At 38.6% G+C, this 22,056-nt stretch overlaps 3 protein-coding genes across 7 annotated transcripts in view; 2 read left to right on the top strand and 1 right to left on the bottom strand.

Annotated features, from left to right (window-relative positions):
• The window catches only part of itprid2 (ITPR interacting domain containing 2), a 52,968-nt gene extending 48,878 nt beyond the window's left edge, over positions 1–4,090 (bottom strand). For 2 of the 5 annotated variants that reach the window (XM_040005844.1, XM_040005845.1), the window contains exon 1: positions 3,948–4,090. The gene's annotated coding sequence lies outside the window, so the exon portion shown is untranslated. The other 3 variants (XM_040005841.1, XM_040005843.1, XM_040005842.1) reach the window with 2 other exon arrangements.
• A 5,194-nt stretch (positions 4,091–9,284) lies between these two features.
• Positions 9,285–14,615, top strand: neurod1 (neuronal differentiation 1). The gene is made up of 4 exons (XM_040005852.1): positions 9,285–9,410; positions 10,613–10,886; positions 12,199–12,428; positions 13,495–14,615. The coding sequence occupies exons 2-4, from the start codon at positions 10,624–10,626 to the stop codon at positions 14,055–14,057; spliced, it is 1,056 nt and encodes a 351-aa protein (XP_039861786.1). The 5' UTR covers positions 9,285–9,410; positions 10,613–10,623; the 3' UTR covers positions 14,058–14,615.
• A 3,191-nt stretch (positions 14,616–17,806) lies between these two features.
• Positions 17,807–22,056, top strand: part of cerkl (ceramide kinase-like) — a 31,858-nt gene continuing 27,608 nt past the window's right edge. Inside the window, exons 1-3 of the mRNA XM_040005851.1 lie at positions 17,807–17,909; positions 17,990–18,131; positions 21,067–21,176. Coding sequence (XP_039861785.1) covers positions 17,995–18,131; positions 21,067–21,176 — 247 coding nt within the window. The 5' untranslated portion in view covers positions 17,807–17,909; positions 17,990–17,994. The remainder of the gene's footprint in view (positions 17,910–17,989; positions 18,132–21,066; positions 21,177–22,056) is intronic.

The following is a 22,056-nucleotide window of genomic DNA, read 5'->3' as shown; positions in this document are numbered from 1 at the left end:
GAGTGATGGAGAGGAAGAGGCAGAAGCCTGGAGGAGCATGAAGCCAAATCTAAAAGAGAACGTGTGAAACAGGAAACGAGTGTTTAGAATGAAGAACAGAACAACTTCCTGTCCGAGAGAGAGAGAGAGACAGACGGAGAGAGAGAGAAAGATGAGGGGTGAGCGAGGGACAACTATTTTTAGAATGCTCTTGTAAATGCAAAACAAAGTGGACAATCTGAAAACAGCTGCAAGCACACAGACAGCACGGACAGAATGAATCAGCTGCTTTAAAACACATCAGTGACACAGCAAGAGTGACACAGGAGCAGTGGCTAGCAGGTCAACCACTCTTCATCCTCCAAGTCATCTTTAACTCAGAGTGCCCTCAGTTCCTCATAATTTAAAGAAGGTCATGAAGAAATTTTAGCGTTGCCCTTTAGAGATAACAGCAGTCATTACAGAATTCAGCTTTGACATTCGCAACACTTCCAGCGACAGGCTCTTTTGAATTAAGATTTTTCTGCAAATATAAAACAATTCCATTTAAAACTCAAGACAAGCTGATGCTGTGGTCACAGAGCTTCCATTAAAGCAAGTCATACATCAGACTGAACCAGCAGAGCAGGAGTTACTGTTGGCCTAAGCCTGCAGCAGCATTTATGAAGCTCCGTCAAGTCAACAATGCAGTGATCATGACAAAAAAAACTAGTAAATGCTGATGCAGGAGTGTGAAGTCTACATTTTCATACACCACATGTTGACATTTAAGATGCAGAGAAAAGGACTCTGCATCCAATTTGGAATATTAATCACTAAACACAATTTTCTACCTAGAAATGCCAACGTTTTAGAGATTCCAATATCTGACATGGTTAATTAATAAAAACTGAAATGTTTCAAAACGCTTACTTTTCCTCATATGAGAGGTTATTTAGTTGGTCCACAGTCTTAAACAAGCCATTGTAGCTCTAAGAGTCACAGCATTTTCCTCATATGACCATATTTGAAATATCGGCTCTCTGTGACATCATACAGGTCCAGGAGCAGAAAAAAAAAAGGCCACACATAAGCAAAGGAGGTCAACCAGCGCACACCTCACGCTTATAGACAAAAGACGATCGAGAGTATTGCAGTTAGGGCTCCTCGGCTCTGGAATGTCCGCCTTTTGACGGTCTTCTTTTAAATCGCTGCTGATGACTGATTGTGAAACGTTTTTGTAAGTTTTAGCATAGATTTTATATATAAACATCTTTGGCTTAACTCCATCTTTTCTTTTACCTTACAGATTGTTATTGTTGTCTTTAAGATATTCATTATACTGGAATCACACTGTATCTTATTTACATTTTGATGTCTTGACTGTCCCATCTGAATTTAGATGCAAATCCTTTTTATAATTTCCTCCCAGCTTGTTTTTTTTTTATTTTTTTTTTTTTATTCCGTGTTTCTGTGAAGCCCTTTGTAACACTGGTTTCGAGAAGTGCCGTACAAAGAGATGTTATTACTACTTATTAACATTTACACTTCATTTCTCCCTTTGTCCAAACTAAAGATTTTTTTGGTCAACACATAAAACAAAGAAAAGCAGAGGACGACCATAAGTGAGAATCATCTGGTCATTCTGCTTAAAAAACAGCATTATCAATTAATAACGAAATCATTCAAATGGCTTTATTTCAGCTCTATGTCGAGTTTAAATACGACACTTCTTTCGCATCTGCTTCACTGTTGAGAAGTGACTGCAGCGCAGATATTAATATCTAGTCTTCAAGATCTAGTTTTGAACAGGAATTTTATGTTTTAAAAAATGACTCAAGCACAGGAAAACTGTGAATGAGGAACTAATGAAATACTTAAAACAATTATATTTTTAAAGTATTTTTAAGTAAGTTATTCTGGGATTTATTATCTCTATAATAAAAGTCATTTCAGTTAATATTATTTTAGGGTATTACAAGATCTGAGCTGGCCCTGGAAAAGGACGTTCTGGAAATCAAAACAATGCAGGCGACTGAATAATATAGGTAAATTTATTATTGGAGAAAGGAAAAAAGACACATTTAGCTTTAAGAAATGACTCCTCTTTGAGTTGTATTACATTTCAGCAAGGGTAAATCTTGGTTGTCCAATAATCCGTTTAAAATATCAACTTTTTCTGGCTTTTCTGTTTTATCTGAAAGTAAACTAGTCATCTCTGAGAGAAGAGGATGACCCACTGACTGCAGGAATATCGGGCCTCGGTGTTAAGTTAACCTGTCGACTCTGACAGAAGCCAGACTCAGAGGTCGAACTGCAAAACGCAACACAAGCCTGCACTTTTTCCAGGATCGGCGTGGTCAGCGTACACGGCATAATGATAACAGAAGCATTACTCTGTGGAACGCTCGTGAAGCATGTGAGGCGACAAATAAAGTCGGTGTGTTCAAATTGACATATCTGTACAGGGGACAGTTGAGCACTTGGATTTCATAGACATATTCTGTAATTACTTCATTATATTTAACACTAGTTTTAATGTAAATTCAAATACTGAATACAAACTTCACAATAGTTTTAATATATACTTTTAAAAAATGATGACTGTGGTCATTTTCATGCAAAAATATCAAACATTTTATAAATCGGGGATTTACTGCTTGCGCTGAAATAGATTTACTGAATAATTTCAAGGTTTAATGCAGTGCAGGTGAGAAACTGCCATTTCTTACATGTTACCAAGCAATCGGTGAATGCATTTGGATATTAACCAGCAGACTGACATTCAACAATGCAGAACCAGAACAGAAACCAGCTCCAACTTAACCACCTGAGTTGGAGCATAATGTGTTTAAACATGAATGCATCACTGCTAATAATAGCACGTCATACTGCCACAGGTACTTTGCCTGCTTTAGGCATCTCTAGTTTTGGCACTTAAAAATCCTTTACTCAGGAAGCTTCCACCACTTGTAGCTTTGGTACTTTTACATAACTACGCCACAGAATGCACTGCAGGTGAAAGCATTTCCATTTTCTAAACTAAATCACATATTTCAACCTGAAGAGCATGATGGTGAGGTTTGGTCTTTTCAACATTATTACTACTATTTGTTAATAAGTTACTATATTAGCCTGACCAACAGCATTTACAGTAATGTGGACATTTAAAAACACAAGATACATTTTTACAAACAAACCCTGAAGTTATTAACATTAAAATGATTATTAGTAGAAAAAGATAAGCTTAGTTTTTTATATATATATTGCAAAAAAGTATGTAGGTAAACCAAAGATCATTTTGGTTTAACTAAACAAAAAGGAACTTTTCATAGATAAGACTTCAACAAGGAGGCTGATGATCAGTTGGTAAACTTTTCTGCTGTGTCGTGTCATAGTGAATTCTGTTATTTTGATTTTAGACTGATTGCATTTCCCAAGGTTCAAAAACACACCCGAAACTAAAACTTATTGATCAGCTCTCTGCAGGCTGACTAATAAAATCATCTGATGCTAAAGTTTCCTTCAGAAATGTAACCCTGCATTCAGCTATGTGGATTAGGTACACCTTTAAGTGATCACAAACAGCAGCAGCAGCAGCAGCATTTCAGAGCCCGCAATTCACTGCACAGCCCGACAGCTTGTTAGTCAATAAGCTTTTTTTAACACGCCACAGTTTGCAACACACTCACGCACGCACAGATGAAGACCTATCTGTAACCCACTGAAGGGTCACTTTTCTTCAGATATGTGCGGTTTGAACACCATCCAACCGACTTTAAACTCACTTTTCAAGCCTGCGCAGCCTCTCTTCTAAATCGTCAGCAAACTTTCTTCTCCTGCTGTAAAATCAAGCCCCCTTTCTGATCCCGTTCACTCGTTCCTGCTCTGTTATGACACGAAGGACAGGGCTGACAGCAGCCTCACCAAAACTCTCAAACAGCCGCAGAGCAGTGGGCAGCGGCGCCATGAGCGCCCCGGTCACTCACCTTCATGTTCCTCCGCAGTTTGCGCCTCAAATCCCAAAGTGTCAAAGTTGACCAAACTTTTCTAATAAACACTCCAACATTCCCGCTTCCGCTTCCTGAAACCTGCTGAAGCAGTGACAAGTAGCGTGCGAGGAGGAGGAGGACGGCGACGGGGAGGGCAGGAGGAAGGAGGTGTGTCCTCAGAAGGGTACGGCGGAGGAACAGCGACCCCTGCCGGACCCCCTTTTTCTTCACATATCCTAGCTTGTTGTCGTCTGGCTACTGTTGTCTTTAATATTTACTGACTGCACACATAATGTAATATCAGCTAGAATCCAGTGAGGTTACAAGAATCAAATGCCTTGTTTTTGAAGTACAAACACACACACACACACACACACACACACACATATATATATATAAAATTATTTTTTAATAAAAAATATCCCCATTGCTTTCTCATATTTCTTGCTTTGCCCTCCAAAGTGTTATGCAGTCTAATCGCTATTGATTCTTCCCCCCCCCAGGTTTAGTTTGAAATGTAGTTTTAGTTCACTGTAGATGTGTAGCAGCAATTGAAAGGTTGCTGGTTCGATTCCATCTCAAGACAGCACTCACCTTTGAGGGTGCATTAATAAGTGCACCTGGTGTATAACCCTGCCAAATCAAACATGGAGAGCTACCTGCTGTCGTGACCCTTCGGGGTTGCCAACTGACAAACACTCCAACAGAGAGAAAACCCGTTGGTGATACCAGTAAAATTTGTATTATTTTAGCTTAATAACTGTGAACATTTAAATCAAAACAAAGTGCTTTTATTTTAATTAATCAGCTGAACACTTCATCTCAATTTTTTAAAAGGCTAATAGCAAAAACACCTGCATAATTCTTTCTAACTTCCTAAGATTTTGGTTTATGTATCCAGAAGAAAAATACAACTTTTCCTAACTGTGACTTTGGGCTGCTCCTTCTGACATGAACACCTTGCATCCACTGAGTAAACGTGCGAAATATCAGGATAATTTCAAGGTGGCAGTTTTATGACACGAGATTTGGGTCATGCAACAAGACAAGGACCCAAAGCATGTACGCAACCAGCAACAGAATGACTGAAAGAAGGAGAAAAAGCAGATTTTCCAGACTTTACTGGAAGAATTTTGCTTTAACTATTTCTGTGACATGACCTGAATATAAGCATTTGCTTATATTACCCAGCTGGTGCTGTGACTGATCACTTAGTGTGGTGAAAAAGAGCTATGAGAAGTACACTTTAATCAGAAAGCATTTGTCAATAATTAGACTTGGCTCAAGATCAGATTGATGAGAAATCAATTCAGACTCTTCTCAAATGTTTAGATTTTTTTTGTATAAAAGTCAGTGTAGAGGCTAAATGTTCACTTCTTGTTTTTATTATTCATAGATATTCTGAAGAATTCAAAGAAATATTTGAACTTTTTAATCTGCAGTACCAACATATGAGCACCAGATGGAAACCAAACACTATTGCAGTGCAGCTGATCTGCACTGAGAGGCTTTGTTGCTGCCTGTTTTCAAGTTCTAACACGTCCCCTCACACGTGATAAGGATCCTAGATTATTTGCATTAAACTATACAGATCAGATGGAGCACACCTACGCCCATTTTAGTAACCATTAGGGTCCGACCAGGTGGGGCATTGTCACCTGTTCTCATCAATTTGTATATTGATGACCTTTCTAACAAACATGAAACAAGCATGATGCTGGATGGATGGTTATTAATGATCCTTAGAGCACGTTTTTTTTCTCTCATGGAGACTAAAGTCAGATATTTGGGTCACATAATCAGGAATGAGCTTTGTAATAATGATGATGATGATGATGTGCAATGCACGAGCACTTTAAAACACCTGTTTTTAGAGCTTGCTGTATTTGTGTTAAAAGCAAATGCTTCAGGTGGCATGTGATGACACTTTGAGGATCTTGCTCAAGCTTCCAAGATGAATAAATGGAGTCTGAGTATTTATAACTATACTGTTTCCAACTGTAATGCCATGCTGAGTTATTGTTTGTATAAACATACATGTCGAAGTGATTCTAAAAACGCGGCCTATGCTTTAACTGGCACAAGATATTCCTCCTGCCCCTGGAAACACTGTAAACATTGCCCGTTTGTGCAGTGATCGCTTGTGATTGCATTTTTGCATTGCTGTATTCATACTGTTACTTTTTGTGTATTGAGATGCATCAGAAGTAAAGTTTCCCTATTTAAAGTTTTTAAAAATGTCAAGAATTTTTCAGCTACGCCTCCAGAAGGAATCTGCTGTTACTTTGAATGTCATGTGGGAACACGTTGAGTTATGACAGTTTGAGTCACACCTGCCAAAAGAATGAGAAAGAAAAAAACTTTTAAAAAAATAGTGTAGGGGACTGACTGTGATTGGATGTTTGTTCTGCAGCTACTTCCTGTGGTGCTTCTGCTTTATGTTGCAACATGTTTCTAAAAACCAGTCTTCTTCCTCTTGGTGTCACGTGTAAATATGGAGCGGCCTTCAGTTTGCTTATTTATGACCATCATATTATTTTCAAATGCATTTTAACTACATTAAAGCTGAATGCAGTTCTGCTCTTGCAGAGCTGTTTGTCTTGTTTCTAGAGTTGTGCGATAATTTTATTCTCTATAATTTCTTCATTTCTTTTTTTTAAGGGGTGAACTACTTCTTTGTTGTTATGTGTTCTAATTAATCTTTGTTGTCTGTTTACTTCTCTGTTTATTAATTCAAGTGTGGCCTGGATACTAGATACTATTGTGTGCGTTTTTTGCATGAATAAGGCAATCTGACCTTCTACATACACCCACACACACCTGGCAGTATGGAATATTGATGATTATTCAACAGTGAGTTTCTGTGCTGTTTGTGAGCTTTGCTCCAAAGAGAAGATTCATTCATTTCGGTCGCTTCTGCGTCCTGTGAACATGTCAGCTAAAAATAGTACACCTTCTGCATTTAAAATGCAATAAAACTCTAAGCGCGGACCTCACTAAAAGACATTTAAAGCAATAAAAATCCATCAAGCAGAAAAAGAGAAAACTTTGATTCTTTTTTTCATTATTATCACTGCTATAAATCTGATCGGATAAAGTTTCATATTTATTTAAAGCTGAACTAAGCAGCAGACAGACTGAAGCATTGATTGTGTGTTAACCATTACCTGTCAGGTGGTTCAAACCGGTGGACAGACACAGGTCCTCCACAGTTACTGGGTAACCACCTAGCAACCATTCTATCATCACCATAGCAGCGTCTTTACCGCACAGCAGCCTGGTCCAAAGTCCTCTGCTTTTTTCTTATTGGCCTACTGGTTTCCTCCAGCTCTTCTTCTGTTCTCTATTGACTTTGTCAAACATGTAGTGGAAACATTCCCTATGATTATGTTTGACCAAGACTGACCTAATGCTAGAAAATACTTTTATGGGCCACCTTTGAAGAAAAAGGTGGCCCATAAAAGTTGGTCTTAAGAACATTGTTCTTAAGACAAAGAGGGGAGACGCAGTAACTGTTTAAAACAGGGATAAAGGCAGAAATTTTTAAAGACATTTCTAATGTTGCTCCAGATTGTTCAAGTGACAAGACAATTCCTCCAACCTCAATACCCGACATCTGGGGGGCGATTGTCGCTCAAGAGTTGGGAGTTCGCCATGTAATCGGAAGGTTGCTGGTTCGAGCCCCGGCTTAGACAGTCTTGGTCGTTGTGTCCTTGGGCCGTTGTCTACTGGTGGTGGCCAGGGGGCCCGGTGGCGCCAGTGTCCGACAGCCTTGCCTCTGTCATTGCGCCCCAGGGTGGCTGTGGCTGCAATGTAGCTTGCCATCACCAGTGTGTGTGAATGGGTGGATGACTGGATGTGTAAAGCACCTTGGGGTCCTTAGGGACTAGTGAAGCGCTATACAAATACAGGCCATTTACCATCTCAGCCTCCTCATGTCCTTCTAAGCTCTCATTAAGACTGTTGCATTCGAAAGCACTATCACTAGCCATGAGTCATAATAAACCTCTGACATCGTAGATGAACATGGCAATATTATTATATTATATTATATTATATTATATTTCTATAGAGAGTCACGGTCATGTACGTCTGATCAAGCCTCATCATTAAGGCCCTGAAGAACTAGTATAATATGTTGTCCTGATTGAACTGATTGGATCAAGTTCATGTGCCACAGTTGCAGGTCTGTACACACGCCTTTTAAAAAACAATTTTAAAAGATTTCCATTTATACTGAGTTTTATCGCATTCACTTAGCTCTACAAACTAACTGGCTTTATAGAGTAAGACGTTGACTATGTTACTGAACAGTAATGTGGGTCTGTTGTGGAGAAGAAAGAATGTAAAGTGAACTTGTTGAATGACTCGTTGTGTGACCAAAGGAATGAGTTTATAGATACAAGTGGCAAAGAGGCCCTTTGTTACTTCAGAGGGGTTTAGAGGAGAGCTGCTACTTTTCCACACTGAGCATCTTACCAGGATGCTTCCTGGATGCTTCCTAGGTGTGTCAGGGATCTCCGGCTGCGTGGAGACCCTGGGGCAAATCCAAGGCATGCTGTAGGGAAGGTCTGAGCTGGCCTGGAAGTGCCGCGATGCCCCTCAGTGCAAAGAGCTGAAGGAGATAACTGGGGGGGAGGAAATCCCAGATCTGGATAAGTGGCACAAAATGGATGAATGGATGGAAAAGGTCAGATAATTTAAACTCAACAGTAATCTGAATACAAGTAATCCAGGTACAGACAAAATATTTACAGGCACACAAGTTTTGTTCGTTCTTACAGCTATTGAGTCTTTCCTCTACATGTTTATTATATACATAAAGAATCAAACAGCACTAGGACCCATCTATGAGTATCTCCTCAGCAGGAGATTGGAGGTATTTTTGTTAATTATTCATGAGAAAGAGACGGGGTCAGTCACATTTCAACAGCTCAAGATGTTGTTACCTGTCAGACAAGTAAGCTGTGATTCAGAGCCACAGGTGAGAAGCTGTCGCCTAATCATTTACAAATCATTTACGTTTAAAAACAGACAGCAATGATAAGTCTTTGAGGCCTATAGTGACCTCAATCATCACATGCAACACTTGCCTTCCAGCAGTAAGTTTAAATCTACGCATGCGTAGATGTTGTGGCGACAGATGGTCAACTCACCTCACAAAAGACAGAGAGAGGGAGAAAGAGAGAGACTGGATGGCACAAATGGAAGATTTGTCACGTGATCCCCGAGGCCGTTTTAATGACGCAAGCACCATATGGCGCGTGCCAGGAAGGCGGGGCCTCAATATGCTAATTACCCCCACCAAACCCTGCTGCGTGTGTGTACTGAGTATAAAACCAGCAGCATCCCACACACACCTCAGAAACCTCATAGCAGATCACGCAAAATCACGCACGGACACGCAGACAGAGCGCGCGGGATGCGTGCGATCTGACATACAGCGGCTCATTACAGCAGGTAGGTTCATAACTGAATAATAATCAATATGCGAATTCCTCTGGTTGCTGGGTCTCGGCGTTGTCTGACCTTGGGAATGATGAATATGGTTTCTTATTTGTGATTAATTTTTTTAAAATTATTTTTTAATTAATTATTAGAACGTTAATGATCACTTCACTTACCAATGAATAAAATAGCCTATTTCCTCTCATCTAATGTATAGACAATTAGAAAGGACAGTTTAAAAAAAAATAAAAGCAAAAGCCTGTAATTTTTGTTTTGTAATAATTAAAAACAGTTTCCTTTTTTCTTTTTTTTTGGTTTATATATTATATATTTGAGTTTTTATCCTGTTTGTTGACCAATCTGTTACACACTTTTTCCTAAAATAAAAAACGTCATTTAATTATTAATCCGTTGAGTTTCGATTGTATTTTATATTCGTGTTAGTACCGAATGTCTGCTCACCTGCAGCCGTCTGTCGGTCTGTTAAACTAACGGAACCAGTCAGCAGAAAGAAAGTCTTAGTATTATTATTATTTTATCACTATTATTATTGTAACTTCGCCTTATAAAAAACTACACTTTTTATCAATAAGCTGTAACAGAATGCCTTTCGCATTTCGCACACTTTGTTAAATACTTTAAATGTTTTTTTAAATATATTTATTTATTTAGAGTTTCGATATATTTTAAACGCTTTCTGTTAAATCATTAAAAAAAAATTCTGAACAGAGACGTGATTGCGTCTCTCTGGAGGCAGTTTGCAATCCTTTGCGCGGGTGTTACCGACACATTCTAATATCTAAATATGAAAACACGCTTTGTAGCTAATTGTGCAGCCATTCTTAACACCGCAGTTTTCTTTTATTACATTCTTTTTTCTTCTGTAGAGATGGTACCTTTGTCTGCACATTTTATGTTTATATTTGGCATTTATATTTAATATTGGATTCGGTTCAACAGAGGATCTTTCTTTCTGTCTTTCAGCGGGTAAATTAAAATGTCCAATTGCTCCTTTAATTTCATCGTCTTTGTTCTGTTTTATTTAAATAAAGACCGTCTAAATAAAATTCTACCCAAATGTTCTAAAGTCAGGGACTAAATCTTAAAATCCCAAACTGTTAATTGTTCTCTGTTCTGTTAAGCTTAAGTGTGACAGCAAACTTGCAGGAGTGTTTTATTATTCTTTAATATCAGATAAAATTGTTTTCCATCAGAAATCAGCATCATGACGAGGTCTGTGCTGGAGGAGCAGATGTCAGTGGAGTCGGATGAGCAGCAGGAGCTCTGCAGCCCTGCAGAAAGAGAGAGGAGTGCAGAAGGAGTTACAGGTGGAGGAGGGGAGGAGGAGGAGGACCACCTCCATCATCTAGAGGAGGATGAGGAGGATGATGAAGAGGAGGAAGAGGAGGAAGAAGAAGAAGACGGGGAGAGCAAACCCAAAAGGCGAGGGCCCAAGAAGAAGAAGATGACAAAGGCTCGTCTGCAGAGGTAGATTCTCTTTTCCTCTGCTTGCTCTCAGTGTGATGTGAAAGCAACACTTTCAAGTTGAAAATTAAAAATCCAAAGTTGCACTAGCGGAAGTCTCACAAGGTTCAACCTCTGTAAAGCAGGACCCATTCAGTAGAAATCACTTGCATTGGATTAAACTATTAAAAAGACACAAAACCGCTTAACAGGAATAAAAATATTCAAAGGATGGTTGAAATTCTAGTTTTAATTTTGTAGTTTTCTGCATTTTTTTATGATCACACTTGTAGAGATCGATAGATAGATTTATGCTTTATAATGAAGGTCAGTGTTTTGGCTCACATACATGTAATTTTTTTTTAAAGCTCTAACTTACTCTTAGCTCTAAATGCAGGAAATTATAGACATGAACAGGATTCATCTTTAACCAAAGAATTTTTTTTTAATCACATAGTATTAACATTTACTTTGCAGACACAAACACGGCACCGGGAAACTAAGAACATTGGCGTCCTAAAAGTGTGTCTGTGTACAGTGACATCTAATAGAAAATACTTCTAATTTTTCAAACTATAAGGAAAGAAAATGAAATAAGACACACAAATTTAGTCACTAAACTGTGCTCATTTAAAATGTCCTTTGTAAGGCAACTTTCCAAACGAATGCCGATTCTGCGTTTTCAGTCAAGAGACGTTTCTGTCATTTTGTGCAGTGTTGTTTAGGAGTAAGATAGATGTGGGCATTTGTTAAAACTTACAGGGCCTGTCAATCATCAACATTCATTCTGTATGCACAATAATTGCTTTAGCATGTACTTAGTCTCATCCTCAGCACACACACAGCTGATGTCAAAAGGCTCTGTGTGTGTGTGCTGAATCATTGAAGAAATAGCAACTTATAGCTTACAAATTAAATAGAAACATAACTGGATACATAAATAAATAGGGGGAACAAAGAAATGTGCTGAGGGTCATTTTCACAGGTTCCTCCCACAGTTTAATGAAGTCCCTCACTGAACCTGTCACTACAGGCGGCTCTGTGTTGGAGCTCATATTGAATCAAGCCATCTGCCACAATTTTCTCTGGAAACATGTTTTTGTTCAGATTTTGATTAGCAGAAAATTGTTACGTACATTTGATCAGTAAGTGCTTGCAAAATACCAGAACACAGAGTAAAATCAATGTGAGACAACATGCAACGTTTTACATCTACATACAATTGTTTGCAAACTTATGCAAAAGGTTACTGAATAAAAACGAACACTACTAAGATGTTTCAGAGGAAATGAGAGATAACCCAGCTAACAATGAATCTGCTTCATGTATTTTGGAGGTTTAAGGTCCGTCGGATGAAGGCTAACGCCCGGGAAAGAAACCGCATGCACGGCCTGAACGATGCCCTGGAGAGTCTGCGAAAAGTTGTCCCCTGTTACTCCAAAACGCAGAAACTATCAAAAATCGAGACACTGCGCCTCGCCAAGAACTACATCTGGGCCCTGAGCGAGATACTGCGCTCTGGAAAGGCACCTGACCTCATGAGCTTCGTCCAGGCACTCTGCAAAGGTAAATCCCACCTAACAATAACAGACTACAATGGACTGGACCGAAGGCTGACCCAGTCTGGTCTCTGATTATGAAACATAAAGGGACAACAAGGATTTTTACCCAGGAAGCGTTTTCCCATTGGGCACAAAGAGCATGTGGACTCTTTAGTGTGACAGTTTAGCTGATAGATGAGACTGTAATACAGCTTTTTTACAACAAATATTTATAAGTGTCACAGTAGGAGCAGCACAGGTAAAATTAATGATGTCTCATGAGTAGGTAGTTTTTGTAATGAATGAGTGTGGTTCAACGAGGTGAAGTCGTCAATACGTGTAATGCAAAATAACAAAATTCCTGAAAAGTTTTCATAAAGAAATTAGTTCGACAAATGTATAATGTCTCGGGTGAATGTGTTTCGTGAGGTTTGAGGTTTTTTTACAAGCCACATTTAGCTCATTGGTTCATCTACTTATTCATAGTTTACTGGTGGATGCATGCAGATTTTTCTGGGATGAGGTCATCTGATTTCATGTATAAGATTGTGTCTATTAAACTAGCCCTGTATGTGTTTAAAAAAAGAGAAATTACTTGACTGCAAACAGCAGTACTAATTAGATTTTTTTTAAATAACCTTGTAGGTGTCATTATGGAACTAAATTTTGGCATAACATCTCTGCGTTTTGTTTGCTTGTGTTTTTTTTTTTACATAAAATAATACAATTACGTAGTTAATTAGTCACAATTTTAAGATTCTCAAAAAATAGCATTAATTAATATGTACTGGCATTTATTAACAGCTATTACAGCATACAGTTATAATATTTAAAAACAACTTAATAAAAAACAATATTACAGTACATGGATGATTAGTTAACTAGTGCTTCTATTACATTTAATAGCAGGTATTCATATTTATTAACATGTATAAATGAACCTCGTGACAATAGACTGATACCAATAAACTGTGTTTATAGTCATTAACAAGTATTGACAAGCACTAATTATTAACTATTTAATGCTATAAAGAAACAATGGCCAGCATGTATTGATCAGTATTGACTAATCATTGTCCTTCTATTGTCAGGTCTGTCTCAGCCGACCACTAATCTGGTGGCGGGCTGCCTGCAGCTTAACCCTCGGACGTTCCTGCCAGAGCAGACTCCAGACCTGCCAGCTCACCTTCCCCCTGTCGGTGCCAGTTCCTACCCCGGACATTTTCCCTACCAGAGCCCCGGGCTTACGGCCGGCCTGCCCAGCCCTCCCTACGGCACCATGGACCCCTCTCACATCTTCCACCAGGTCAAAGGTCAACCCTATGGCCCACTGGAGCCCTTCTTTGATGGCGTCCTCGTGTCGGACGGCCCGGCGTTTGACCCGCCGCTCAGCCCACCGCTCAGCATCAACGGGAACTTCTCCTCGTCCTTCAAGCACGAGGCCGTCGCAGCCACCGATTACGACAAGAGCTTCTCCTTCAGTGTGCACTATGGAGGCGGGGGAGCTGGAGGACACCCTGCCATCTATGGCAGCGGGGGTTCCAACCCACGCTGTGGTGACCTACAAGTGGACGGGCTGATGGGCTTTGACGGACACTCACACCACGAGCGGCTGATGAACGCCCAGCTGAACGCCATCTTCCATGACTCCTGAGGAAGAAGAGGACGAAGGACTGAGAGACTGATGAAGACAGAGAGACCTTTGTATGGAAAGACAGTCTTGTGTACTTCTATCGTTTTAAAGCTGTCTTTCTGTCTGCCCTTGCTTTTTTTCTTTCTGTCTGCGTCAGGCTCTGCGACTCATCCTGACAACGGCGACGTCGCAAAGATGTCACCTTGATGTAACCTTCTTTGTAGCACTTCATCCTGCGGGAGACGCTCTCTGAATGTCTCGTTATTATCCATATTATCACTTAAAAATAATCAATAATCAATGAGCAATAATCTGGAGTAAACTATGCAATTTTGTTAAAAATCTGAGTGACCCTCAGTATAATAATTCCAAATGTTGAAAGAATAAAGATTTCTCTATTTTTGGGTCAGTGTGTGAGGCAGTGTTGGGCCGGTGATGAGCTGAAGTGTTTATGTGATTTTTACTTTTTGCTTTTTATAACATTCCTGTAGTGTTCTGTTAACATTTCATGTGACTCTTGTTCATATTTTATAAGATAGATGTTTATAAATACCTTTTATTAAAAGGGATTCAATGTGATCCGTCTCAGAGACTCTCATTATGTGCAGAAAGACAACAAAACAAATAAACACAATGTCATTAGATACAAATAACATGCCAATTTTGGTCCTGCTGTTGTTTTAGAGCAGTATATAATACTTAGTGGTTATTTTATAAAGTATATACTGTTAAACTGCTCGTTAATGGAAATATCAGCCATATTAGCAGCAACTCCATGCATCTAGCAATTTAGACATTTTCAAGATGACCTGCTAAAGTTCAAACCAAGCATCAGCATGGCCACCACAGTCACCAGATCTCAATCCAACAGAGCACCTTTGGGATGTGCTGGATCGGGAGATTAATGTCATAAAGGTGGATCTGACAAATCTGCAGCAAATGTATGATGCCGTCCTGCCAACATAGGCTAATGTCTCTGAGGAGTTTTTACACATTTGTGCCAGTCCTGAAGATAAAAGGGGGGTCCAACACAGTACTAGCAATACATACCTAATAAAAGTGGCTAGTGGGTAGATACCTCAAATGAAATACATCATTATATATATATTGATGTATTTTTAAGAATTTATTCAGCCTAATTAATGTGAATAATCTTTTGTTTTCTTAGTCTTTTCTGTTGGAAACACCCTTCAGTTTCAGAAAGTCTAGACCAGGGGTGCCAAACATAAGATCAGGCAAAAGACTACAACCCAGGCCACTGGACAGGTTTATAAAATGTGTAGAAGTGCATAGATTTGGGACTTTTAACAGTATTTTCACAAGTTATACACATTTTCCTATTGACAAATACTTCCATCCCCCATTGTATCTATACTACATCAAAGTACAAGGCTTCTGTAAATTACTGAAAACTTTATATTTAAAAATTTGGAATTACAGGACTATCTGAGCAATGACTAACCAGAACCTTCTCTGTAAGGTTATACGTTTACTGTAGTTTCACTGGTTCAACCAACTTTGATGTGAAGTGGCCCACATTTTTAAAGAGTTTGACATCCTTGGTCTAGACAAAAATACTGATGGTTAAATTTTGGAAACCAAATCAACATCCCGAAATCTGAGTTCTTATAAGGTTGCTGTTTAAGGGGTTTAAACTGAGGTTAGGTGTTTTTTCAATGCAATGTAATGAGTGCTTAGCCTGAAGAGGAAGAAATTGGCTGCTCGCAGCTATGCGAGTATTCTTGAAAAATTCCCACAAGATCTGATGTCATAATAACGTCACAAATTTTGCAAGTGACCGCTGTGTTTAGGCTCCTTGCACAACACTAAACACACAAGGGAGAAATTCATATCTCCTTCCAGAGGAAATCATGCTAATGACATTATCACGCCAAATAAAGGACAAAACTCAGATTACAGTCTCTCTCTCTCTCTCTCTCTGTGTTTGTGTGTGTGTGTGTGTGCGTGTGCGTGTGTGAAGGGCACAGATGTTCGTTCTGCAAGCAAGATTTTAATTTATGAAAATGATCTTGTTTATGCATGAGAGCCCCCCTCCACACACTGCTGTCCTGCTGAGTATTGGTGTGTGTATGTGTGTGTGTGTGTGTGTGTGTGTGTGTGTGTGTAAGTCAACAGGGACAATATGGTGGCCATATCCCACCATTTAGCCTTCCTGTTGGTGGAATAAATGGAATAATAATGAGAGAAACTTCAACTAAAGCATGAATAAATCCTGGTCAGAACTACAGAATTTAAACCACAAAGAAAAGATTATATAAGTAAAAAATATGTTTGGTTTTTTTTTACTTTCATTAGACAGGACGATGTAAAAGCAGGTAGAAAATCAGAGAAAGGGTAAAAACAAGTGGCAAAGGCTCTTTTCAACAGTCAAACAGTGGAAGCTGTAATTATTGGTACGGATCCTAAATATCTGGCAGCTCTGAAAACCTCACTTCAAAATAATCATGCTTCCAGTAAAGGGACATTGTGAAGGCAAATGTGGAGCTCTGGAAAAAATCTCAATGACGGCTGCTTGTGTAAGTTGCTCACAGTGAAACTACAAATGCGTTATTACACTCAGAAGGTAGCTTTCACTTTAGCAGCAGCAGCTGTATTATCAGTATTATTAATTAACAGTATTAGCACAAGTCTTTGTGATAGTGGTTTTGCGTTTCAGTCTGTTGGCTGATCATAACACTGATTAATGCAGCTTTAACTCAGCCATCTGTCAGCAACACACACACACACGTTTGTGTTGTGGCTCATAATATGGTGTTTATACCAGAGTCACTTTCCTCTTTGATTGGCCGTCTATTATAGCATATAAGGGGACTCATGCCTTGACTATAATTAATTGGATGGATGGATGGATCAAAATGCAGCCAGTCATATCAAAAGTATTGATGCTTTATGTTCTGTTTGCTGTTAACTGGCTTTTGCTAAATATACTATTTGTCTCTTAGTATGAGGGAGGATCTAAACGCAGCTTTTATTTGTGTCTTTAGTTACTGGAGAAGATGACAGAGTGAAAGCGTCTATTAAGAGACTAATCACTTCCACTGGTTCCATTATACATGAAAGTTATATTATCATAGCATATTGTGGTCAGAAATTAGCTGCAAATCTATGTTTGTGTATAGATTAAATTAGCAAGATATGCTAATATACGTACTAATTAGTGAGTTTTAGAGGTGCTAGAATGTCTGTGTTTTCTCCAAGTGAACTCCAAGTCTGTAACTACAAACACATGAGAATGTTTAGTTGGCTTATTGGCCAGATGTATCACCTGTTTTGGAACAGATTAAACACCTATAGATGTGAAAACACAATTAGATTAAAATGCTAACTTTACATAAAATAAAAGTTTAAATCCTCCTTAACTGTCATGTAGTACATTACAATTGCACCTTGTTAATCAGTCTAGCTAGCCTGCGACAGTGCTAGCTTACTGATTCCCAGTTTTAAAAACAGTGAAAAATAAAAATCGAAAAATAAAACAACATGGAAACATAAAATACCAAACTCTTGAAATATCTTAACGCTATTTAAGGTGTCAAAGGTAAGGTCTACCTTTTTTAAATAATTGTTCTGCTGTTTAGCCTGCAATGTTAATTATATTTTGGTCTCCAGTGACTCCTTTAAATATAATTAAAAAATTTGGATTGCTAATCACATTCACACTAAAATGCAGCAATAAACAAACCTGAGTTTTGAAGCTCACACAGGTGCGCGCGCGCGCTTGTTGATTACACACCAGTGAATCTGCCGCGTGCTCGAACTGTGCCAGTCCGCTAAACTAAAGCCGCTGCCTGTTGCCATAGCGACAAGACCCGGAAATACACCGTGATCAGCTTACTACGTGTTTATCAGAGGGTATCAAACTCATAACGGTAGAGTTTTTGTTGTTGTTGTTTGTTTGTTTTTTGTTTATTTGCTTGTGCGTAAATAAACAGTAGATATGTCGGAGCCCGAGGAGCTGCCGCAGAGAGAACAGCGAGAGAGTACGAAGAAGAAGAAAACGAAGCGGAGTGGGAAAAAGAAGAAGGAGCAGCGGGAAGGAGAGGAGCAGGTGGAGTTTGAGCAGGAGGTGCAGAGGTGAGTGGTTCTTGTGGGTTTCCTCCAGGGTCGCGTTATAAACAGACCCACGTTTTGGACCCACACGTGTCTCGGTTCATACAATAAAGTGACATAGCAGAGGAGAGAAAGAGCCGACTACTCGTAGTCAAAACCCGTCTCTTCAGGAAGCTTTTCAAAGTAAAAGCACACCAGTTAAATCCTTACAAAGTCAATAAATAAATAAACGATTGTGCCAACGTGCAACTGTTACTCTTCCGGTTTAGACATGTTATTGAGGTACTATTTCCCGCAACCCAAATGATACATATTAAACATAAAAAACAATTTAAAATGGACTAATTGACCTTGCAAAGCACATGGCTGTGCACTGTGGTTATGAACAGACTCTAAACTGTTTATGCTCAATAAAATAAATGAAAATAAATTTCTATGAAGAAAAGCGAAATTGCATGCAAGTGACACATTTTAATCCTGCTAGCAAGCTATGACTGATGGACAGCAATTGGTACACTCCCACTATGTTTCATAAAGGGAGATGAAGTATGTCAACATAAATAATAATTGTTTGGCTCACAACTTCATACCAAACTAATTCTTGTTTTCAAAACGTCTTGGTACTTGGTGCATATCTTTGGTTTTCACCACAGATTTGTTTTTTCTTAGTTTTTATTCATTATTGAATCAATTTAGCTTAAGGATTCAAAGAGGAGCTAGAGAGGAAGTTTGATATTAGAGCACTTTTCAGAGAAAGTCTGATAATCAGTCCCCTTGTTTGCATATTTAATCAGGTTACTTCCTCAAACAGATAACATAGAATTAGCAAACACAAAGAAAGACTAAAGAGTAGCTCCTGTCTGTATATACACTCAGCGGGTTATTAAATTAGAAAAGCTATTTTAAAGCAGTGCAGAATGCCTGAGAGTCACACTGCATTATCTTCCATTATATGCTGAACCTTGCCTGATGTTTGTGTTGTCATTTGTAGAAATAAAGAATAAATAATGATGAAAAGGTACAAATAAGGTTGATGAAAAGGTTGATGAGCATTCATCAGAATTTACAAAAACGATGTACAATTCACAATTTCCTGGGGAAGGATCTAGAACGCATTAACAATAAAGTTACAGAATTAATATTGCATTGAAATAGACTTTTTTCTGTCTTTCTTTCTTTTATTTAACAGGGACAAAAATCTAAACATGCCAGATTATAGTAAAACTGCTAATTCACATCTGTATTCCTGGGGCAGATCACATAAAACTTTATTATAAACAATAAAAATACAGATATGTGACAAACACTTATAGAGTAAAATGATATGAAGTGTGCTGTTATGTTTTTAGACACAAATATTATCCTGTTAGAATAAGACCATCTTTTATAAAGTTATAAATGGTCAAGACTGATCATTTCTGCTCCTACATTAATGTTACCATTTTGCGATTAGCCACAGCAGCTAGCTGCTACCTTAATGATAATAGTGGTAGCAGCTAGCTAATAATGGATAATGTGGCTATCGGATAAAAGTACCTTCGGCTGCTCTCTCATTTTACAGAGGTTGCCACAGCAGATAGGTCCGCATGTTTGATTTGGTCCTGACACAGCTCTCCCGACTATCCAGGCTTGGGACCAATGTCATGCCAAAAAGTGATCATCTGCTAGCAAGCAGTTGCCAGTTTTTGCCAAAAAAAGATTTTCTGTAACTGCTGTAAAAGACTTGTTGAAGACTTGTTATAATTTATCAAATATTTCTGTCTTGAATGATATAAAATCATTTTGAGTCCAGAAAGAACATTTCTGTTTCAAGCAAAAGCTGCAGCCAGTTTTTGGCAAAGTGCAAAACAGGTATTTAAAAAAAAAATTTTTAACTAGTAAACCCCCGTGCTACATGCAGGAGACAGGAAGCATACAAGCATACTTACATATGCTACGATCATTATAGTATGATATATTATATTGTGACACACCATTCTACTCTGACATTACATTCAGTGCTCAGTTGAACAGTGAAATGTACAAATATCTAAAATTGTGGGATTTATATAAAACATTTGTAAACGCTAGACAGATGTTGTCACTCATGGTGCCTGAGGCAATGTGTATGCAAAGTTTCATCAAGTTTTGTTACTTGTCTAAGAGGAGAAAGGGAACGTACGATCAGACATACAGAGATACATCTGCAATAATCATTATAGTGTTATATATAACCTCTTCATAAATCCTGTTTACACAGCCTATTTACCGATATATATATAGAAGGTTATTAGACATAGAAAACATATACAAATTGTCAGACGTTGGTAATCATCTTTTGGCATGACATCGTGTTTGGAGTGCACTTGCTTGAGACCCCCTAAGGTTGGGTTTGTGGCTATCAGGTAACTGCTGATGAAACTAGCTAACAGTGATGTGTGTGCGTGTGCCAGGTTAACGTTTACGATAACTGTTCGGTACCTAAATTTTGTTGAAACGGGAGCCTTACTGACCTTTAAAGTCCCCAAAGTGTTGTTCAGTGTTGTGAACTTCAGCTAGGGGACAGGCTGTGTGACGGATGGATGGACAGTTGGATGAAGTTGTGTGTCAGCTGGAGGAGCCAAAGATGACAATGTTGGTATCAATAGTGTTGCAAAAGTGTCTAATCCAATAGTAATTTTTGGTATCAATTATAGTCTGGGAATCGACTTTTTTTTTTTTTTTTGGACAACCTCATTTTGAGTTGTTGGCCATAGAAACCTTTACCAGGGCTATCGTAAACTCTTGTATTCACCATTTTCACTAATTTACATTTATTTTCTGACATTTTAAAGCCTAACAGACTAAGCAGTAAAATGATGAATCAACTTTTTCTTCACTTTGCCAATTATAAACATTTGTTATATATATTTATTGACATGATTGATATCTATGACTTCCTATTGGACAAAGCAAACTGTGTGTGTTTATTATGTGTCAGTGAGTGCGTTGTGCTGCACGGGATCTTCAAACTGGGCAAGAAGAGTCACGACGTCCTGCTCACCCGAACCAAACTGACCTGGACGCCTATCATCCCGGAGAACCCCACAGGTCAGTGTCCATGGTGATGGGTTGTCATGGTGTCGAGTAGACATGGTGGTGTTAGACAGACAGACTGTGGGTGTTTTTCTCTCTGTATCTAGAAGCAGCTGGTGTTGTAATGGAGAAGTTATCTTGTGTTGAGACCACCTGAAACTTGACATCACACACACGCACGCACACACACGCACACACACGCGCACACACGCACACACACGCACACACACGCACACACAGTTCCATTGTGACATAATTAAATCCCCACCCCCCCCACCCCGGGTACGCTCCCTAATGCTGCAGTGTGCGTTTTTTTTTTAATTTGGAGGAAAAAGTAACATGTCATGCTAACAGACTAAAGCTTTATCTTTTCAGAATTTCCGTTTTTTTTTCAGTGTGAAATTGGCTCTTGTAGTTGACTGTGGAGTATGACTACATCTTATCAGGACGCTGATAAATCCAATACAGTTTGCCAGACTGAAATCTGCTGTCTGGACAAGCCTGTGTAAAATCCTCAGATGTGTTTTTTGTGTATCTAACCCCTGTTTGAGCCGTTTATGTTTTAGCTTACATGTGGGTCAGAAAACAAATGAAAAAAGACCAAAAAACATTTTTTTTTTAAATGTTTACATTTTATTCTGTTTAATTCTGTTTCCTGTGATCCTTTTTCGGCCCAATAGTTGTAGTAGGCTCTTTGTTCTGATTCTGAACTGGGTTAAAAATCTTCTGATCCATACAATAAATGGAAGGACACTGCATTTCCCAATGAGAAACTGGAGACGTTATCTAATATATGGTATAATGAAGATAAAAGATCATAATTATGCATCATGTCCTGTAACAGGAGACATTTTTAGCTTGTATTTATTTACATTTAAGTAAATTAACTATAGCA

Source organism: Simochromis diagramma, unplaced genomic scaffold (genome assembly GCF_900408965.1).
Source record: "Simochromis diagramma unplaced genomic scaffold, fSimDia1.1 OVJJ01000501.1, whole genome shotgun sequence".
NCBI lineage: Eukaryota > Metazoa > Chordata > Actinopteri > Cichliformes > Cichlidae > Simochromis > Simochromis diagramma.
Note: the sequence above shows the minus strand (reverse complement) of the source record. Positions and strands in the feature narration are given on the sequence as shown.